Genomic DNA, 21,554 nt, shown 5'->3' with positions numbered 1-21,554 from the left:
GAATAGAACAGAAAATCCCTTTGTTGTCGCACAATGGGGAAATTGTGGTGTTACAGCAGCAAAAGATTACAGCAGAAGCGGTCACACAAATGTGGACCTTAAAACAGCTTACAGCAACTCTTGGAATCAATCATTTCAGAATTAAAGAAAATAAAACAATGGTTTGACATAAACAGGTTATCAATAAATTTAAGTAAAACTACATTCATGGTATTCGGAAATTGTAAGTCTGAGCATCAAGCACAAATACAGATAGAGGGGGTTAACATAGAAAGAGTACATGAAAATAAATTCCTTGGAGTGATCATAGATGACAAGATTAGCTGGAAGCCTCTTATAAAACACATCAAAACCAAACTGTCCAGAAGTATTTCAGAACATTCTGGATTCCAAAGCACTTCACATCCTATACTGCTCACTACTGTTACCTTATTTAAATTACTGTGTAGAGGTTTGAGGAAACACTTATCAACACTCCCTACAGCCACTAGTCATAATGCAAAAAAGAGCAATAAGAATCATTCACAACGCCGGATTTCGGGATCATACAAACGCATTATTTCTAAAATCTAAATTGCTAAAATACCAGGATTTTAATAGAATACCAAATTGCAGTATTCATGTTCAAAGTACGACATAGATGTTCTCTGAAAGGGAGGGAGGGTACGATTTAAGGGGAAGGGGAAATTTTAAGACTAATAGATGTAGAACAACAAGAAAAAGATTATGTTTATCAATTTGTGGAGTTAAATTGTGGAACAAACTAAATGAGAACCTAAAGCAATGCCCAAACATATTCCTTTTCAGAAAAATGTACAAAGAAATGATTTACAAAAGGTATAGAGAAGCATTGTAGAAGGTTTTGTTTGTGTTTTTTGTTTTGTTAATTTGTATATATGTATGAAGGTATATGTGTATACATATTTGTGTATGTATATGTGTAGGTAGGTATGGATTTATTTGGATATATATAGCAACATAATTATAAATATTGTAAATTAAAGAAAAACAAGAATTAAAGGGGTAGGAGTACATAAGTTTTTCTTCTTCCTACTCGTTTTCACACATGTAATGTGTAAGAAGGGTACCTTGTTTGTTGTTTTTCTCTCCAATGTTTTTAAACATTGTTTTACTCTTGCATGTTCGAAATAAAGAATAAAAAAATAAAAAAAAGTGTATAAAATAACAGAATTAGTGGCAGAGTTAAAATAAAAAAGCAAATAAAATACTGTAGAGAACACTATTTTCACAACATAAATACTGTGCATCTGGAGAAACAATAATAAACAGCTGCTGGCATTTTTTCAGTAGTGGATAAAGAAAACAGCAGCAGCATTTTATTTAACTGACTGAGGTAGAGACTGAGCTAAAATCAGCATGAATAGAAGAACTGATTGAGGTTGTTGGGAACAGTGAGGGTTTTTACTTGAACTTCTAGTAATTCAACATCATTAACCAAAATTTTTAAAAATATGGTACTTTATTCAGTGTATAGTATTGTGTTAACATAACAGCTACAGCTATGTAACTGTTATGTTAACACAGCTGGGGAACTGATGTGTCGGTTTGGCCTGTTGCAAGAAAAACTCCCTTATTAACCTCTAGTTACTGTTATTATCCACTTGAAAATAAACAAATTGTTCACCTGCCTATCTATACTGTGTGGATACCCAGTATTAATAGGCAGAATGCTCTTACCTTGTATTTCCTATGAGTTTATTGGAAAATAAGGGCTTCTTACTATTATGCTAATATCTATAAGTCATTTAGGCAGACACCCTGTCTACTTTTAAGGCTAGGCTTAAAATTTTCCTTTTTGATAAAGCTTCTAGTTAGAGTGGCTCAGGTTATCCTGAGCTATCTCTATAGTTCTGCTGCTATAGGCTTAGACTGCTGGAGGACATAGGGACCCCTTTTTCAACATTCTGCTTCATTCTATCTCTATTCTCCCACTCTGCAGAATCTATTAGTTCAATCTCTAACGTTCTGCTCTCTCTGCTTTTCCTCAGAGTAGCTTCATCTGGTCTGTTCCTGTTTGGCTGTGACTCCATCCTGGAGAGAAATATCAGCTGTGCTGCTGCCATCAACACCTTTGTTCCAGTGTAGTCCTGTTTCTCTGACTGTGACTAACTGGATGTGCTCTCTTCATCCTCTGACATGGGAGCTGGCTCGGAGCTCGTCTGCCTGCACTGGAAAAAATTGAAATCTAGAATAGTAATTTTTTCTTAAAATAAGTGCATTTGTTCTTGGACTGAGGAGGTAAATGAGACATTTTGCCAATGGAACATGATAATTTACGCTTAAAATAAGAAAACACAACTGCATTGTCTTATTTTAAGTGCATTTTATCTAATTATCTCATTTACCTTCTCAAATTAAGGGTAAATACACTTAATTTAAGACATTTTTACTTATTTCTAGATCATTTTCCAGTGTGGCTGTGTGTTTTCTGGATAGGGCCGCCTTTTACAGTTGCCTTTTTTCTCTGACTGTGACTAACTGGATGTGCTCTCTTCATCCTCTGACATAGGGTTAGGGTGAGCTGGTTGACAGTTGCCTTTTGTATCTATGCTTCTTTTTCTATGTCTGCTTCTGTCTCCTTGAACCCCAGTGGGCCTCAGCAGATGGCCGCTCACACTGAGCCTGGTTCTACTGGAGGTTTCTTCCTGTTCAAAGGGAGTTTTTCCTCTCCACTGTCGCTACAAGCATGCTTAGTGTGAGGGATTGCTGAAGAGTCAATGAGTCGATGCAATCAGCTGGTTTTCCTTAGATAGAAAACTTTGAATCAATCTGACTGGATGATCTGGTGAACTGGAAAGTGACCTGAGATGACATGATGTGAATTGGAGCTATAGAAATACACTGAATAGAATTGTGGGACAACAATCCTGGAAATCCATACAACCAGAAAAAGCCAAGATCCCATTATTGCGCTACTCTCAAAACGCTTAAAGCAATGAAATGTTTTTTTACTTAGTAGGTTTCTGTTCTTTAAATAAATTTGAAAGCTTGTTAATGCATTTTACATAACAGTTACATAAAAAATGCATGATATAGGGAAATAAGAAAATAGCCACAAACTGTTTAATGAAACGTTCGGGCTGGATTGCAGCAATTAAAGTGGTGTTGAGGACGTCTATATGCCTGTGCAAATTCTCAGTCATCTGGGTCATGGCAACTAGAAAAGTGTAACAAAAGCTTTGACAAGGACTCCTGGAAAAGTGTTCAAACATGGTCAGGAACAACTGAGTAAAAGTCTGCAATAAACCTGTTTTGTGGAACAGCAGAATAAAGCTTAGGATGTGCACAGAAATGTGCAGATGTCTTATCACTACTGTGAATCTGCATCACAGCCTGCTGAGAAGATCCCCAGTTAATTGGGACAGAATCTAGGCAACAGTGTTTGCAGCTTTATAAAAAATACATTAAGAAAAACATTCTAGTTGAAGGCAGTCTACATTAGCATCCATTCAAAATGGTCCTTCCCGGTCAAACACCAGCCGAACGGCAGCAGACTCCCCTTCAGCTCCCAGCAAATTTGTCTCTAACTTGCAGCCCCTGAAGTGACCCCCTCCTTCCCCTGGACGTGCATATTTTCTTACCCTGACTCCACCCTTTCAATGAATAACAGGGAGATGGCGCTTCTATTTAGATCTTAATGTCCACAAATCATGACAGAAAAAATATTTTAAAACAAAGATTGATCTTTAAAAAAGAATTGTAGGTGACCAGCCAAGGAAAGTAGGGACATTTTGAATGGCTACCACTGTATACATCTGAAAGTAAACCAAAGCTGTATTTTTTCATATATTTTTTTATTGGCTCTTTTTGCAGATATAGCAGAACAGTGGTTTTCTGCATGAGCGTCTTGCTTATCAGTCATGGACCCACTTATCCTAGTTAGCTATTAGCTACATTAATTAAAATATCTGATAAATGGATTCCTTGAATTTTATGCCTTTAGTGTTTTAATATGTTTTATGTGAAACCTTTTACCTTAGTCTGGATTTAATTTGGGCCAAATAACCTAGAGAGCATTTTTCTCTAATATAGTAACAGCATCCTCTAATATCAGCATCCAGTTACTTATTGCCATGGGAACCAGCAGATCCCAAATCAAAACACAAATCTGGCTCACACTGAAACAGATGGGAATTCAAAGATATCTGCAAATGTTAATAACTCTTATGAAGCTTGCTTGTCAAATCAAAATAGTCTTTTAAAAAAGTACATTTATGCAGATCATAATTTTATAAAAGTCCACAAGATTTTATTCAACTCAACTCAACTTTATTGTCAAATGTGCTACATGGTAAACATACAACACAGATGAAATTTCATTCCTCTCAACCCCACGGTGCATTATAAAATATAATGAACCATGGCATAAAAAAATAAAAAATAAAAAAATAGAAATAAAAACCTAAGATATAAAAATAAATATAGGTATCTGCTCGGATAACTAAAAATCTAACAACGAACTAGTTTAAATACTAAAGAAGATTAGAAATGTGCAGATGGGAAGTATAACGGTAAATTTTGTATACAAATTAAATGTCAAATATTAAAATGTAACAAAACAATAACAAATATTAAATGTCTTTTATGGTCTACTACAATATTTTGATCTTAAACGTTAGACGGATATACATATAGAGGTGTCCAAATTGTTAATGTTTATAAATCAAGTAGAAGTATAAATCCTATTTAAAGATCAATTTAAGCTTTTAACTCAAGTAAAAGTGTAAAAGTACAATATTTTTTTTTATAATTCTGGATGATAACTTCCTTAGACCTAATTTTCTTAGTTTTGTTACTAATGGCAACAGTGTCAAATTTAACTTTGCATCATCTTGAAAAACTATTTAGTTTAATGTTGGTGAACAACAGGTTGGGGCAGCACCAAGTCCAACCATAAAGAAATGAATTATCTGGATGAAACATGCTATTTTGATGATTTTTGTTTTCTTTTAATACCAACAGGCCATAATAATTAGTTTGAACCAAATTAAATTAATAAGTTTATTTTTAAAATGTAAGGAGTAGAAGTAAAAAGTTGTCTAAAACATATTTTTTTTCATGAAATTTTAAGGATGCATGAACAAAAATTAGCTAGCTGATAATGTTCCTATTTTTCTATCCTTCTTCAAAGATTTTGTTATTTTGGTATTAAACACATTTTAAACTTAAGTGTTGAAACTGAACTAAAATGATTTTACTTTTCTTGAAGAACAGACGGAATAAACTGGGTGCTTCTTTAATAAAGTTCCTCTACTGTAACTCACATAGGTAGAAAAATCAGATGAAATTGATTAATCTATGCATTTATTTTAATGAACAGACTGAACACTATTTAAGTAACAAATGAAACAAAGTCAGCTTTGATTCCAGCAGCAACTAGTCATATCTGACGTTGAACTCCTCTCCACACCAACATATAACCAAATTACAGTCTAATTTAATCATAGTTGGCAAGATTTTCTATTTGGCCGTAAACCTCCCTCTACTCAACAAGCCGCACACAGATATTCTTCACATATAGGATATAATATCTTTTCGAAAAAAGTAAAAAAAAACAATCCACTGAACTTTGTTTCCAAGTTTGAAGACGTTTCTCTTCCCATCCAGGAAGATTTTTTCAATTCAAAGGGCCGGATCTATCAAAGGTTTGCGTGTATAAAAATGTGAGCTATTTCACTGCGCACGCTAAAAAATGTACAAACTGATCTATCAACAGCGTGCTAAAAGGATTTGGTCTTTAAAACGTCCTAAATAGCGCCTCTTATCCATTTAGTACTTTTTCTGCAATGAATATGCAATATGGGGCGTTTACACGCAAAAGTGCGTCTTGTGGGAGGAGAACATGTAAATATATTAATTTAGCACTCGCAAAGTGATTTATTAAACCTGAAAGCAATTTTGCTAACAGTATCTGACTCTATATTTAACACGTTTCAAAAGAAGGTGCAAATGGTCTGTATGCGTAATTGCGCACACATGGCGGCGGTTATTGTCGCAAGAAGGAGACATGGAAATGAAGCAAGGAGACGCAGAGAACGCATTTTTTCACTCCGTGTGAATATTTTTGGAATGAAGGAGGAAACAATCATCAAAACATATCGTTTATCCAGCATTGCCATTTTGGAGCTGTTGGAGGAACTCCGAATGGATTTGGAGCCAGCCACAAGGAGGACCCACGCAATACCAGATATCACCAAACTCCTTGCAACGTTGCACTTTTTTGCATCTGGGTCATTCCAGCGTACGGTTGCAGCGAGAGCTGGGATCTCCCAATCTCGTTTTTCAGAAGTGCTGTCCGACGTTCTGAATGCCATGTCGCCCTGACGCCCTACCGGAGAACCCCGACCTCTGCACCTGTGGAGCAACATGCCAATTCTGCGGGGATGCGTACGCGCAGTCATCTCATCCACAGTCACTTCTTGTGAGCCATTTGGTATGTGCATTTTTCTACAGGCCAATACAAAACGCTTGTTTTTTTGTTTTTTTACTGCAGTGAAGTAGAAATTCAGCCACATGCCACCTTAGGGAATAAAGGTTGCCAAAGTTTTTTAGATATATTTATTTTATTTTTTTTGGAGGGGGTGGGGGTGTCACTGTAAGATTTAAATTTCTTAATGCACTAGTTTGTACAAACTACAAACTACTTTGCCGCAAACCACAAAACGCACAAAACCATCATTTAAATAGGGCGTCTCCAACAGTTTTGCACCTTCCACCAGTTACGCAATCTATCTTGTTAAATCACCCGCAAACCATGGTTCAGCCCCTCGCGCAAAATTCCAGTTTGCGAGCGCAAATTACTGCACGCAAAATTGGATCCTGATAAATCCGGCCCAAAATGTCAGAAATAGCATTGAATTCCAGGCTTTATAAAGTTGACCAAAAACACTTTATTTTGGTTTAGAAAACATGCACATGCAAATTGAACCGGATGAGCAGGTCAGCTCCTTTGGAATGGGGGACGTCTTTTATTAGCCTGTAATCCTCAATACCTGTCTATGTCTCTCAAAGGGGGGCTTTTCGATGGAATAGTTGGTCTGGCTAAAACAGGCGATGCGTTTTGGTCAAAATAAAGCAAAACAAAGTGGTTTTGGTCCACTCTATAAAACCTGGAACTCAACGCTATTTCTGAAATTTTGAATTAAAAAAGCTTCCTGGATGGAACAGAAACGTCTTCAAACTTGAAAACAAAGTCCACTGGATTGATTTTTAAATTTTTTGGAATAACTACACTGAAAAAACAATCTAGAAATAAGTAAAAATTTCTTAAATTAAGTGTATTTACCCTTAATTTGACTACGTAAATTAGATGATCTGCCAATGGAATGAGTGTTTTTACTCTTTAAATAAGATAATTAGACAAAATGCACTTGAAATAAGACAACGCAGTTTTGTTTTCTTAATTTAAATGTAAATTGTCTTGTTCCATTGGCAGAATGTCTCCTTTACCTCCTCAATCCAAGAACAAATACACTTATTTTAAGAAAAAATGACTTACCTAGATTTCGATTTTTTCCAGTGTATGACCTGAATGACTGAGAATCTTCACCAGCTTTAAACATCTATATTTATCCACATACCAGTCAAACTTCACCATGACACCTTTTCTATCGTTACGGTAACCATAAACGGCCTCTTATAAAGGCTCTTGTTGGTTTATTTCCATCAAACTCCTGCAGCTATGAGGTCTTGTTAAATAACATTTTAGAGAAAACTTTAAGCTGTAAAATACCGACGTAGAGAAGAATTTTCTAGATGCTGCTAGACATTTGGTCTAAAGGTTTGGTGTCAGACAGTCTCTTTCTGTTGTGAGAAGGAACAATAGAAATTTGAGTCTAGATGCCATCAGAGCTAACTGCATCCATCTAAAAATAGTATGCAAATGATCTTCTGCGGCTCCATTTATCTTCGCTGGAAAGTATGTTATTGAAATAAGCAGCCAAAAGTAGGTGAGCCACTCTACTGAAGCATTAACGCCAAGCTTTATGAGCTTCTATAACGATGATTAACCCTGTAATGCCAAACGTATCGTATTTGATACATACAGTTTCTGAAATGTTTTGCGTCTGACACCTTTTGCATAATTTAATGGTAAAAACTTTGCTCAAAATCCTATTGTACACAATCAGATATACCTGATAACAGCCAGTAGAAGACTACACAAAAAATTATTTTGACTTATCGCATAGTAATAAATTATTGTTATCAAAAATTTATTTCTGTTTTTTCTTTTTACATATTTTGTTAAAAGGGTAAATAAGGAATTCAAACCAAAAAAAAAGTTATTTTTTGTTTTATTTTATTCTTGGATCGGGCTTTAAAGGCTTAAAATCAAACACGATTGCTTCATCTGCTGTAGAATAACCACAAAACAGGCTGAAATTGGTGGAAACCAGATTTTCCGTCGGTTTTCCAGAAAGTGAGGAGAGACTTTGGCAGTTCAATCTGAAAAACTCACACGGAAAGAAATAGAATAATTTTATTAATACTTTAGTTTTTGGCACTCAGACCTCGGCAGTAAAACTTTAGCGCTGAATTTGTTTGAAATGCATGAACAGGATGAAAGAACAGGGGTGTTTCCTCCCCGAGCCTGAAACTGGAGTCGGAGTGGAGACAGATGAAGTAGATCAGTCCATAGACTGATCTACTACTTATGTATGGAGTAGAGGTGTGTGGATCGATACTGTCGATACCAACGCTGGTATTGATATTCGTTTAACAAGATCTATCTTTTTTATTCTCACCCGCACGCACTAACTGCAACAGATTCACCAGTCTGTGTTGCAGCTCTTTGCTGCTCCCCCCTCCCCTCTCTGCAGGCTCAGCCTCTCAGAGAGAGAGAGACTATAGGAGCAGAAAATACCATAAATGAAAACAACTGCAAGCTGTATGGTTTCTAAAAAGCCGGTTAAATGCAATTTAAAAAGCACATGAAAAAGCAAGAAAGCGTCGAGCTACGGAAACGAAGAGAGGAGACGAAACTTTCCTCATTGGCCTGAGAGACCCTGAGTCAGACGTGATTGACAGAAGCATTTCAGACTCTGGAGAACATCCAGGTTGATAAGAGTGATCACCATCAGCAGCACCTTATATTAAAGGTATAATGGAGGATTTTCATGAGTTTTTTAAAAGACCCGACCACTTGAAAAATAATGCACACGCATAACCATGTATCTGTTGCCGAGGGAACGCCTAGTAAACACAAGCAAGGGCGTGCACGAGTCAATTTCTCCTCGTGCACGCTCTGTTTAAATGTTGCCGTTTGCATCGTGCATACAAGCTTGCTTTGCAAAAGATTTGCAATTTTCCACTATGTCAAACTCAGCTGTATTATTACTATTTATTTTGATGATCCAAAAAGAACATTCGGCACTATACCTTTAACTTTGAAAGTAGATATCAAATGTCATATGTTACTGGAGCCCACACAGAAAGTGGAATAAAGATCTAGAAAGAACCCAGTTCCTTTATCCCAATAGAACGTGTTATCTAAGTATTCTAAAATGAGCTAATCCTTTATTTATCCCACAATGTTAGAATTTATAGAATAAAAGCAACAGGTAAGTGCACTTTATTAGCATTAAATTGTTAATACTGTTATTATTCAATTGTAATAATAAAATAAAATAAAGGTCAACAGCTCCATGATACATCAAGCTTAAATGTTAAAACGTATCGGTTATCGTATCTCATTTATTTACTCAAATTAAGGGTAAATACACTTAATTTAAGAAATGTTTAAGAAATGACTTATTTCTAGAAGATTTTGCAGTGTTACTAGAATCTAGTAGATCTGGGGGCCAACAGTTTTTCGATTGCCAAAGCAAGAAGTAATTATTTAAAAGACATTAAGATTTTCTTCTATTCTAAAAGGAAAGCAATATTTCAGACTTCTCCAGATTTAAAAATGTACCTCCAGCTTGTGCATCAAATCTCTAAACCGAAGAGAGAGAAAAAACTCAAATGTCAGGTAATTCTCCTCACCTGCCGAGGGTTTTGCTCCTCCAGTCAGTGAAGTAGCATTTCTTTCTAAAATAAACAGACAAATGTGTTTAAAGTTAGACAAAGTTATCAGTTACTGTAAACACTTAAAGGTCTGTAAAGTTACCTGAAAGGCATGCGGATGTTCATCTGCTCTGCATATTTGCAAAGCGTATCCCAGGTAGCATGGACCTTCACGAACATGATGTCGTTGTTCGTCAAAGAGGGCTTTGATTTAAAAAACAACAACAAGCAAACAAAAAAAAAAGGTTTAGAACAGAAAGAGGTAAAAGTTAAAAAAGGAAAGGCTGGAAATGCTCACCTCCTTCTCCAACATGAGACCCTCGGCTCGTAAATTCTTCTCAAATGTGCACCTTTTCTCCACCTGTGGGCTGGACTTCTTGTAAACCAAGATGTAATCGATTCTCTTTTTTCCATCTCGGAAAAACAGTCCAGAAGAGTCTGATTGTTTTTTCCCCTGCAGAATTAATGCATCACATAACTGTCACTTTTTCCATAAATGCTTGTAGAGGATTGGATGAAAGAATACCTGCAGCTGGAAGTACCTGAACAGAATCTGCACGCGTCCCTAACTTCGCCCGGCTGACCGGCTTCTGTAGAAGAAATGTTGGATCTTCTTTGGGTTCATCTGCGCTCGTTTCAGTCTCCTCCATATAGCCGTCTTTGACATCCTCTGCTGCACAGAAACAAAACACAATCAATGGGACTCATTATATCAAACTAATGAGAAAAGCACTTAAAGCCTCCTTTCTGCTTTAAGCATTTGTTTGTTGTTCATCTCAGTACTTTCGTTAATCTGTCCACAAACATTGAAATTAGATCTCAAGGAGAGAAAACATGCTGTTTAAATGTGGTGTCAGCTAAGCAGCATCTCCTTTATCCAATTTTCAATTATATATATTTTTTTCAGTTTTATTCCACCCTTATTTTGCACTTTACTCAGATTCTTTGTTTAGAGTGTGATAAGAAAGTGGGCTTTCGCAGGCCTACATTGATCTATATCAGAGGTCTTCAACAGGGGGTCCTCGACCCCTGGGGGTCCCCGGAGGTACTGCATGTGGGTCATGAAAGTTATGTTTGATTAGACTTTTTTATATTTCCACTTATTGAAATGTCTTTAATCCACATTAACATGAATCCAACAGACTGCAGTAAACAGATAAATGGAGGCAGAAGATGTCTTTCAGTCATCAATGCTCACATTCAGCGACACACAGGAGCTCTTTCAAGCGGGGCACCGTTTCATTCACAACACCTGTCCCATCAACCTGGAATCAGAATCAGTTTAGAAAGAATCACTTTAATAATTAAAGGGCAGAATTACTTTTGTTACATAGGACCAGTTTGATATAACACACTTTCATACAATATATTTCCATCTCGCCATCAGTTTGGGGGACCTTGGCCTGGAAAACCTTGAAGACCCCTGATCTATATGGTATAAAAATTTAACAATAAATCCAAGAATAGTTCTTTTAAGAAATAGGTCAAACTCTATATCTGGTAATGAGTTAAAAAAAACAATCCACTAGACTTTGTTTCCAAGTTTGAAGACGTTTCTCTTCCATCCAGGAAGATTTTTCAATTCAAAATGTCAGAAATAGCGTTTAGTTCCAGGTTTTATCCAGCAGCCCAACAAGGCCTGGTTTTAGTTTAGAAAACATGCAAATAGAAACGGATGAACGGGTCCCCCCCCTTTGGAATGGGGGTCGTTTGGCTTCTTTGTTAGCCTGCAATGCCCCATACCTGTCTATGTCTCTGAAAGGGTGGTTATTAAATGAAATGTTGGCCTGGCTGAACAGGTCTTATGTTCCCTTTCCAGGAAAAAAAACCCCAAAAAACCAGGCTTTGTTGGGCTGCTGGATAAAACCTGGAACTAAACGCTATTTCTGACATTTTGAATTGAAAAAGCTTCCTGGATGGAAGAGAAACGTCTTCAAACTTGGAAACAAAGCCCAGGGGATTGATTTTTTATTTTTTTGGAATGACAATGACCTGGATGACTGAGAATCTTCCCCAACATCTTGTTTGAGAAAAAAAATCGACATAGTTAGATTTCAGGTAATCTCCATTAAATCTGCAGCTCTCCTTTCACCTGCTGGGACATTTGCTGTAGAGAAACCAAATACGTTATCATTTGGTGACAGAGTCACATGAGGAAGATATAAAACAGTACGGGCGTGTAAATCCACCGATAATGAGTTTAAATTGCTTCTATTTATAAATATATATATACCAGTATATAAAATTTCACATTCTGAATGCAAGTAAACAAAACACTAATGGAGCAAAAACTAAGGAAAGGGAAAGCTTTGTGGTCCTCCATTTGCCATGAATCCTACTCTTTTTTCGCACATGTAATCGAGCTATATATTAACTCAGGAAAGAAAGGTACTTTGTTCTTTCTCTCTCCAATGTTTTTAAACATTGTTTTTTTTCTCTCTCTCTTGCATGTTTTATATAAAGATACCAATTCAATCATTGCATGTCAAATCAGATCGATCAGTTCGGACAGCAGAGATGGGAAGTACTCAAGTAGATTTTTCTGATATTTTTACTTTACTTTACTACTTATTTTTATGGCGACTTTTTACTTCTACTCCTTACATTTTTACACAAATATCTGTACTTTCTACTCCTTACATTTTAAAAAATTGGCTCGTTACTTTAGTTTTGAATCATTTCAATGGAGTTACCGTTATTATTTTTCATGTCATCAATACCAAATTCAATCTAATTGGATGGGAATCTACGTTGCATTTGACGCACCACTACAAGATGAATCGACAGATTCGGCGGTATTCATTGGCGGCAAATCATTGCAGCTTGGTGGCGGTGGCGTTAGCATAGTAGCATGGACGACGAGATGATTGAAAATGAACACAACGGAGATCTAGGCCTATTGGCAGACATCCATTTAAAATGTAGGCAACGGCATGAAAAAAGTGGTTTCTACTTTTACTTTTATACTTTAAGTAAATTTACAAGCCTGTACTTTGTTACTTTTACTTGAGTAAAGAAGTTTAATCAGTACTTCCACTTTTACCAGAGTATTTTTTAACACAAGTATCTGTACTTTTACTCAAGTACGGAAAGTGAGTACTTTTGCCATCTCTGTCGGACAGTAATGGTGGGCAAAAATTATTGGTTAGGAAATAATAAATTTCCCTTTTTATGACTGAAAATAAACTTCAGAGATGTTTATTTTGAGTTCTTTTTAGGTGAAAATATAGCTTTATTAAAGGTATAGAGTAGAAAAAACGTCTTTATTTTCCCACATTGGGTTAATTCTGGTTTAGTGGAGGATATTTATTTTCCGGGTGGATCATCTAAATGATTGGTCTTTCTAATTGTCAGTCATTCTGGTGAAATGTTTACGTAAGGCCATCATACGTGCTCGTCCCCGTTTTCACTTACCGGTGGCGAGTCTGACATAGTGAAAAAACTGCAAATCTTCTTTTAGAAAGTAAGCTTGCATGAGTGACGCAAACCGCACCTTTTAACCAGAGCGTGCATGAGGAGACATGGGCCTGTGCACGCTCTCGCATGGGTTTAATAGGCGTTCCCTCTTGGGAGCGGGTACAGGGTTGTGAATATGCTATTTGTTTTCAAAGTGGAGAGAAGTTTTTTCAAAAATTTAAGCTGCTCATTCAGTGTGGAAACTTTATCCACACTGAATGAGCAGCTTAGCAGTGAAATGAACATTTCCATTTATAAAGGGCAGCAATGATCAAAACGTACACAGTGTAGGAGAGACATGGTGCAAAAGGCATTGATGTGGAAGGTTCAAAGCGGGACAAAAATAAATAAATAAATGTGGTGCAAAATGCAGTAGAAAGTTGAGTTGAGTTCTATTTAAAGGAATTTGAAAAGTTGCCATGTAGTGTAAATATGATGCAGAGTCTCAGTTTGTGACAGACAACGGAAAACCAACAACGTTTCCCTGGCAACGGACATTTTTCCTAATACCTAGGAACAAACGTTTTCCAAAGAACTGACTTTTTTCTGAGAGCTGGAAACGTTTCAGAATCAGAATCCCTATATTAATCTCTTGTGGGAAATTCTTTTTTTGCAACCATTTACAGACTTGCTATCAGTGTATCAACCCTCCAGACCACTCAGGTCTTCTGGCTCCAGCCTGCTCTGCAGACTTAGAACCAGAACTAAACATGGAGAAGCAGCATTTAGTTCCTATGCTCCACTTATCTTGAACAAACTTCCAGAAAACTGTAAAAGTGCGGAAAGCCTGAGTTCCTTTAAATCAAGACTAAAAACACATTTGTTTAGGATTGCCTTCCACTGTTATAGTTAAACAGTTCAACTGAAACATCATTAGTTCAACTTTTTTATTTTCTTAAGTCCTTTTTGTTCCTGCATTTTTTATTTTTTTATTTTATTTATTTATTTATTTTTTCCTACTCGCTTTGATTCTGTTTTATTTTCCTATATTTTAGTCATGTAAAGCACTTTGCATTGTCTTTGTACTGAATTAAGCTATACAAAAAAATTTGCCTTGCCTTGCCTTGCCTTGCCTTACAGTAGACGGTATTTCCTAATACCTGAGAACTGACAACATTTCTTAATACAGGGTTTGGGTTAGAGTTTAAATTTGGGCTTTTTTTTACCTGGTCTTTATTTCAAATGTTAAAAATAAATCAATAATTGTCAATATCGACTGCTAAGAAAAAGCGTTGATTGTGATAAATCCTTCTTCAGGAATATTGCAAAGTCATAAATGCAAGTTAAAATGTTTTCTACACGGTTCGGTAAAATTCCCCCTGCATCTCATCTTATGTCCTCTTAGTCCAGGAGGTTTTTCCGTCATTGGGGCACAGCGAGCATCACTGAGTGAAAAAAGTCTGCATATGCATGTTAGAATGTTTATATTCTTATTCTGCTTAAAATAAGCTATTTTGTGTTGGTCACATTAAATTCCCAATGAAATACTTTCCAGTTTGAGGCTGGAACAAAAAGAAACATAAATAAATATATATAATAAGGGGTATTTATGTTTTCTGTTCTTTAATCAGAAACATGGCTCACAGGAAACTGTGCCATAAACTGGACGAGTATAAAAGCACAGGTCAATTTTATTTAATAAAATGTAAGTTTATTAAAGCTACTGAAGTAAACTCTGAATGGTTTGACAAGATAGACACTAAGAACTGAAACATACAGCTGCAATAAATGTTATTAATTGCAATCTCCAAAGAAGCAAGCCCTGCAGACCAAAGCTGAACAGTCGATTAAAGTGACTTCAACAAGAAAGAAACAAAACTATTCGATTAGAAAGGGAGACGTTGCACTGTGTTACTGCTGTGCTTAGATCTCAGGAGGTCATATATATTTCATCTGAATCCCAGCAGACTGTCAGCTTGTAAGAAAAAGCATAAAAGTCTCCTTTATCTTCTCCCCTCTTATGTCCACAAGCAAACTGCTTCTTAAAGCTGACAGAGCAAAGGAAGGACCTGCAGCCCCAGAAGATAACTGTCCAAGTTTCCCATAATGCAACACTGAATCTAGCAAAGAAAAAACATGTTCAATATTTTCTTTTATGGGTTATTTAAATGCTAAAGAATCTGTCAGTACGAGAGAGTAACTGTTTGAACATGGGAAATGGAGGATGTCAAAGAGCAGCAGAGATTATCTCTCATTTCATGTTTAACAGCCTTTTAATTGATCTAATCAAGCCTATATTTGCAGCTATCAGATCATCTGGCTGCAACCCACAGAGCTGCAGCGCTGAAACCAAGAGTTAAACTGGTGGAATATTGCTTCATGACAGTTTTAACAGCTTTTTATTACAGATCAAACACTGCAGCACGGACAGAAGAGTTAAACACTTCAGACGGTAGTTTAAAAAATTAAGTTCACAACATTTTGATCAGCTGTTCTTATCCAGGAGCCATTCCAGCTTTTTTTAAATCGTCACAAGTACAGAGAAACGAAATTCACTCTCTGCATTTAATCCATCCCCTTGGAGAACATTGGGCTGCCATTGTGGGGCGCTCAGGGAGCAGTGGGGGTGGGTTAAGGGTCTTGCTCAGGGACCCAGAGTGGCAGTCGTGGGTGAGCGGTTAGGGTGTCAGACTTGGATCCCAAAGGTTACCGGTTCGACTCCCGACCCGCCAGGTTGGTGGGGGGAGTAATTAACCAGCGCTCTCCCCCATCCTCCTCCATGACTGAGGTACCCTGAGCATGGTACCGTCCTGCCACACAGCTCCCTTGGGGCGCCATTGAGGGCTGCCCCCTTGCACGGGTGAGGCATAAATGCAATTTCATGGTGTGCAGTGTTCACTTGTGTGCGCTGTGTCACAATGACAATGGGAGTTGGAGGAGTTTCCCAAAGGGCTTTCACTTCACTTTTCACTTCACTGTGGGAGTGGGACTTGAATTCAGAACCTCAGGCGTAACGATCCTGGTTCTGTTGTTTATTTCTCTAAGTTTTCAGTTTTAAGTTCATCCAGGTTTTTCCTTGTTTTCTAGCTTTATTGGTGTCTGGATTAATTTAAGTTGATTACGTTTTTCTGTCTGTCCTCTGTTGCCCCCTTGTGTCCTTTTCCCTTGGCTTCCCCGTCAGCTCTCGTCACACCTGCTCCCTATCAGCTCGTTAGCTCTACCTTTGTTCAGTTATCCATAAATACACTCCCTCTGCAGTAGGGTTGGGAATTGAAAAGATTTTCGCGATTCCGATTCCCTTTTCGATTCTATGAAACGATTCAATTCTTTATCGATTCTTTTTTCGATTCCAATTTGGGGGAAAAAGAAAAACAAACAGTTTGATTATCAGAATCAACTTTGTTTACTTAACTATTGCACAATCTTACAAAATCAACAAGATCAAGATGTCCACAGGAAATGTGAAACTGGAGTAACATCTGTGTTTAAATGAAAAATGAATACAAGAACAAACTTAATAACCAACAATGTCTAATAACAAATGATGGGATAATAACCTATTTTAAATAACAAAAAATACTAATTATAAAACAGTAGTAGGGAAAATTAACAGTTCTTTTGCAGAAAGATGAGCATATCTGCTTTTTCTGGAAGGATACGGGATCTTTCAGGGCTTATGGTGTCTCCAGCCATGGAGAACACCCTCTCAGATGGGGTGGAGGAAGCCTGCACACAGAGGTAGTTTTCAGCCAGTCCAGATAGCAAGGGCAGCGTATCTTGCTTGTTCCACCACCACAGTGTGGCGCTATCCCTGCAGAGGATGGAGGGCAAGCTTTTATAGAGCTGGATTTCCTGATCTACCCTCTGGGCTAAGGAAAGACGGGGCTTTGATTCACAAAGTGACCGCAGCTCGTTGTCTTCCTCCTCGAATAGTTCTTCCAACTTGCGTAACTTGCGTAACTTACGTAACTTACGTAACTTACGTAGAAAACGTGACGTAAGACGTGCTCCCCAGAGCCGACGCTCTAGGCTCTGGTGCTGCGGGAATCGAAAAAAGAATCATTCAGCGAGCTGCCAAACGATGCCATGGAATCGGAAAATACGGAACCGGTTCTTAACAGGAACCGGTTTTCGATTCCCATCCCTACTCTGCAGTCTCTCTTTGCTGGTTCCTCATCTACCTTTTCTCACCCTGGCTCCTTGATGGTTTTCCCCTGATGTCTCCATGGTTCTGGCTTGTTTTTGATTTTTATGTCGGATTTTTTGGATACCTGTTTTTGCCGCCTTATCTCCATTTAACCTTTTAAGAACTCACCCCTGCCTGTCAGCCTCTGTATTTGGGTCCTCATAAAAACCTCCAAACAACCCGTGACATCAGGATTCCAAACTCTATGCCCTAACCACTAGACCACCACTTCCCCTTCCTCCTTCCTCTGCCAGAAATTGCACTGTTAAAAAAACAAAGTGAAAAAGTGAGCACTAATACCCGCTAAGCCCTGGAACAACTTGGTAGAAATGTCTCCATATAGAAAAGAAAACAGATGTGCAGAGGTTGTCTGAACATCACAGACACCCTCACCTGGACTGGAAACACCACCTCACTGGTCCAAAGGGCCCAGAAGCGCTTGAACTTCCTGCGGAGGATGAGGAGAGCCCACCTGATCTATCTCTATAGTTCTGCTGCTATAGGCTTAGACTGCTGGAGGACATAGGGACCCCTTTTTCATCATTCTGCTTCATTCTATCTCTATTCTCCCACTCTGCAGAATCTGTTAGTTCAATCTCTAACGTTCTGCTCTCTCTGCTTTTTCTCATAGTAGCTTCATCTGTTTTTCAGTGTAGTCCTTTTTCTCTGCCTGGCTGTGTGTTTCCTGGACGGGGCCGCCTGTGGAGCTGGTGGAGCAGCTATATCTGTCTATAATCCAGATGAAGCTAACCCATTACATAAATTACAGGCATGTCTGAAGACATAAAAACCTGGATGACTCTTAACTTTCTGCTTCTGAATGCAGACAAAACAGAAGTTATAGTCTTTGGACCAGAGTCTCTGAAAAAGAAGCTGATTAGCCAGTCACTTCATTTGGATGGGATTAAACTGATTTCTGATAATAAAGTAAAAAATCTTGGAGTTATTTTTGATCAGGACCTGTCATTTAAATCCCAGATCAAAGAGTATTCTACATTTTTTCTTCTTTTTCATCTAAGGAATATTGCTAAAATGAGCAATCTCCTGTCCAGGGGTGATGCTGAGAAACTAGTCCATGCATTTGTTACTTCAAGGCTGGACTATTGTAATTCTTTACTATCAGGAAGTCCTCAAACTGTAGTTAAAAGCCTTCAGCTGATCCAAAATGCTGCAGCCAGAGTTCTAATGAAAATGAAAAAGAGAGATCATATCTCTCCTATCCTGGCTTCTCTTCATTGGCTTCCTGTTAAATCCAGAATAGAATTTAAAATCCTCCTTCTCACATATAAAGCCTTAAATGGCCAAGCTCCATCTGATATCAGAGATCTGATTGTTCCTTATGTTCCTAACAGAGCACTTCGCTCTCAATCTGCAGGTTTACTAGTGGTTCCTAGAATTTCTAAAAGTAGAATGGGAGGCAGATCTTTTAGTTCTCAGGCTCCTCTCCTGTGGAACCAACTACCAGTTTTAGTCCGTGAGGCAGACACCCTGTCTACTTTTAAGGCTAGGCTTAAAACTTTCCTTTTTGATAAAGCTTCTAGTTAGAGTGGCTCAGGTTATCCTGAGCTATCTCTATAGTTCTGCTGCTATAGGCTTAGACTGCTGGAGGACATAGGGACCCCTTTTTCATCATTCTGCTTCATTCTATGTCTATTCTCCCACTCTGCAGAATCTGTTAGTTCAATCTCTAACGTTCTGCTCTCTCTGCTTTTTCTCATAGTAGCTTCATCTGGTCTGTTCCTGTTTGGCTGTGACTCCATCCTGGAGAGAAATATCAGCTGTGCTGCTGCCATCAACACCTTTGTTTCTAGATGTTGGAGCTTGGCCTGTTTTCCAGTGTAGTCCTGTTTCTCTGACTGTGACTAACTGGATGTGCTCTCTTCATCCTCTGACATGGGAGCTGGCTCGGAGCTCGTCTGCCTGGCTGTGTGTTTCCTGGACGGGGCCGCCTGTGGAGCTGGTTGCCTTTTGTATCTATGCTTCTTTTTCTATGTCTGCTTCTGTCTCCTTGAACCCCAGTGGGCCTCAGCAGATGGCCGCTCACACTGAGCCTGGTTCTGCTGGAGGTTTCTTCCTGTTCAAAGGGAGTTTTTCCTCTCCACTGTCGCTACAAGCATGCTTAGTGTGAGGGATTGCTGAAGAGTCAATGAGTCGATGCAATCAGCTGGTTTTCCTTAGACAGAAACTTAGAATCAATCTGACTGGATGATCTGGTGAACTGGAAAGCGCCTTGATGTGAATTGACGCTATAGAAATAAACTGAATGGAATTGATTCCTAATACCTTGAAAGCTATTTACTACAAAAGATCCAAACAATACCTTTAAAAATCTAATAAAATAGGGTAAGAAACCTATAACAAAAGCTAAGTTTCAGAAATTAAATCAGAGTTTTTTTCAAATGGCAACAAGACTTGAAAGACTAAATCCCCACAATGTTTACCAGATGTGCAAAATGAAAAGTATAATCAAATTTCTCCAGAGAGAAATGAAAGAGAGTGCAGGGAGTTTATTAAAATGAATTCCCCAGCCTTTTACCAGCTGTAGGGCTGCAACGATTCCTCTAAAGACTAGAATTATGGCAATATTTCTCATCCTGATCCTCAATTTATCTGATAATTACATTCTAAAACATCTAACTGTTCAAACAACAAGGTTTTGTTTGTTTTTTCCATTGGGCCGTGTGTTTCAGGGGGTGGATATTTTGCTAGCATGACATGCTTCTGTTTGTATTAAGTTCAAAAGAGAAAGGGAAGAAAATAAGCAGAACCTCAAGAAAAAGATCCAAAAACCCATACAGTAAAGGTAAAAATCAACTTTAAACCCAGTTAGCTCACCATGGCAATAACTTTGCAGACATGTGGATCTGATTAATGAAACATCTGTACCTGCAGATATATTCAATCTATTATTGGAACCTCAGGCAGATGGATCATAGCAATATTAGATCAACTTATTTTTTGTAAAGGAAAAGTTCAGTCAGTAAGGAATAATCAATGGATCATTATTTATACCTAAAACTTATACGGTCGCAGTGATTGAATGAATTTAGTGTTAATCATTAAAAATCGCTGATTCTGGGAGCGGCCATGTTTGCCCAAATATAGTAGCCCCTCCCTCCTGCCATCTTCCAGCAGTGACGTCACGGTGCGGTAAGCCTAGCGCCATTCTCCCCGCTTTCCAAGCTAAATCAATGGGAACTACTAGACACATCTGCAATCAACAACAATTATTGAAGATTTCCAGAGGACTTCACCATTGAAATTCACCAGAGCTATAGTGAAACTGACAATGCCCACGTGCATGGCAGCTGGATGCTGGAATACATCGGGTAAAAGTGAAAAAAAAAGAGTTATTCCACCTTTCTGATTCCTGATCCTCCACGGACGGGTTGGTCGTTGGATCGCCAACTTGAAGAGGGAGGATTTGCCATCGAACTTCTGGCCAGAGAAAAAACCCGTAATATGTAGCCAACATTTGGAAGAAGAATGTTTTCAAGATGACTTGGATAATAGCGCGTTGTGACAAACACCAGATACAGCACTGGGACTTGATCAACAGCCGATACCGCACCGTGACAATGTCACTAACCAGTAGGTGGCAGTAGTGTTCTTTGACAAACATGGATGCCTCCAGTAAAGCACATTCACATGAAAATTACTCTGAATTAAAAACACTGATCATTTATTGAACAGGATGGAATCATTTCAGATTTAAAGAACTTTTAGATGTTTGAATCTGAATATGAGCGACTTTTCCTTTAACAGAATACCCACAAATCTGAAAATCTGAGAAAATTCAATATGGGAAGCACATTTTAGAGCAACATTTCTACAAAGAAAATAAATTAGCTTTGTTTTTAAATATGTTTCTATTTGTTTTGACACATGGCTTTTTTAGAAGAGCTGAAACTGAAGTAAAGCCCAGTAAAAGAAAATTACTCTGAAT

General features: G+C 37.9%; 1 protein-coding gene across 4 annotated transcripts in view; it reads right to left on the bottom strand.

Annotated features, from left to right (window-relative positions):
- Window positions 1-21,554, bottom strand: part of ano3 (anoctamin 3) — a 100,175-nt gene that overhangs the window by 29,783 nt on the left and 48,838 nt on the right. For 3 of the 4 annotated variants that reach the window (XM_038291265.1, XM_038291266.1, XM_038291269.1), the window contains exons 3-6: window positions 10,569-10,699; window positions 10,325-10,480; window positions 10,130-10,230; window positions 10,006-10,050 (exon numbers count right to left, since the gene is read on the bottom strand). In XM_038291265.1, the coding sequence (XP_038147193.1) occupies window positions 10,006-10,050; window positions 10,130-10,230; window positions 10,325-10,480; window positions 10,569-10,699 (433 nt within the window). The remainder of the gene's footprint in view (window positions 1-10,005; window positions 10,051-10,129; window positions 10,231-10,324; window positions 10,481-10,568; window positions 10,700-21,554) is intronic. The other variant, XM_038291268.1, reaches the window with a different exon arrangement.

This window comes from Cyprinodon tularosa, unplaced genomic scaffold (genome assembly GCF_016077235.1).
Source record: "Cyprinodon tularosa strain WSP-4 unplaced genomic scaffold, ASM1607723v1 ctg298, whole genome shotgun sequence".
NCBI lineage: Eukaryota > Metazoa > Chordata > Actinopteri > Cyprinodontiformes > Cyprinodontidae > Cyprinodon > Cyprinodon tularosa.
The sequence above is the reverse complement of the archived record's forward strand: the minus strand, read 5'-3'. Positions and strand labels throughout refer to the sequence as shown.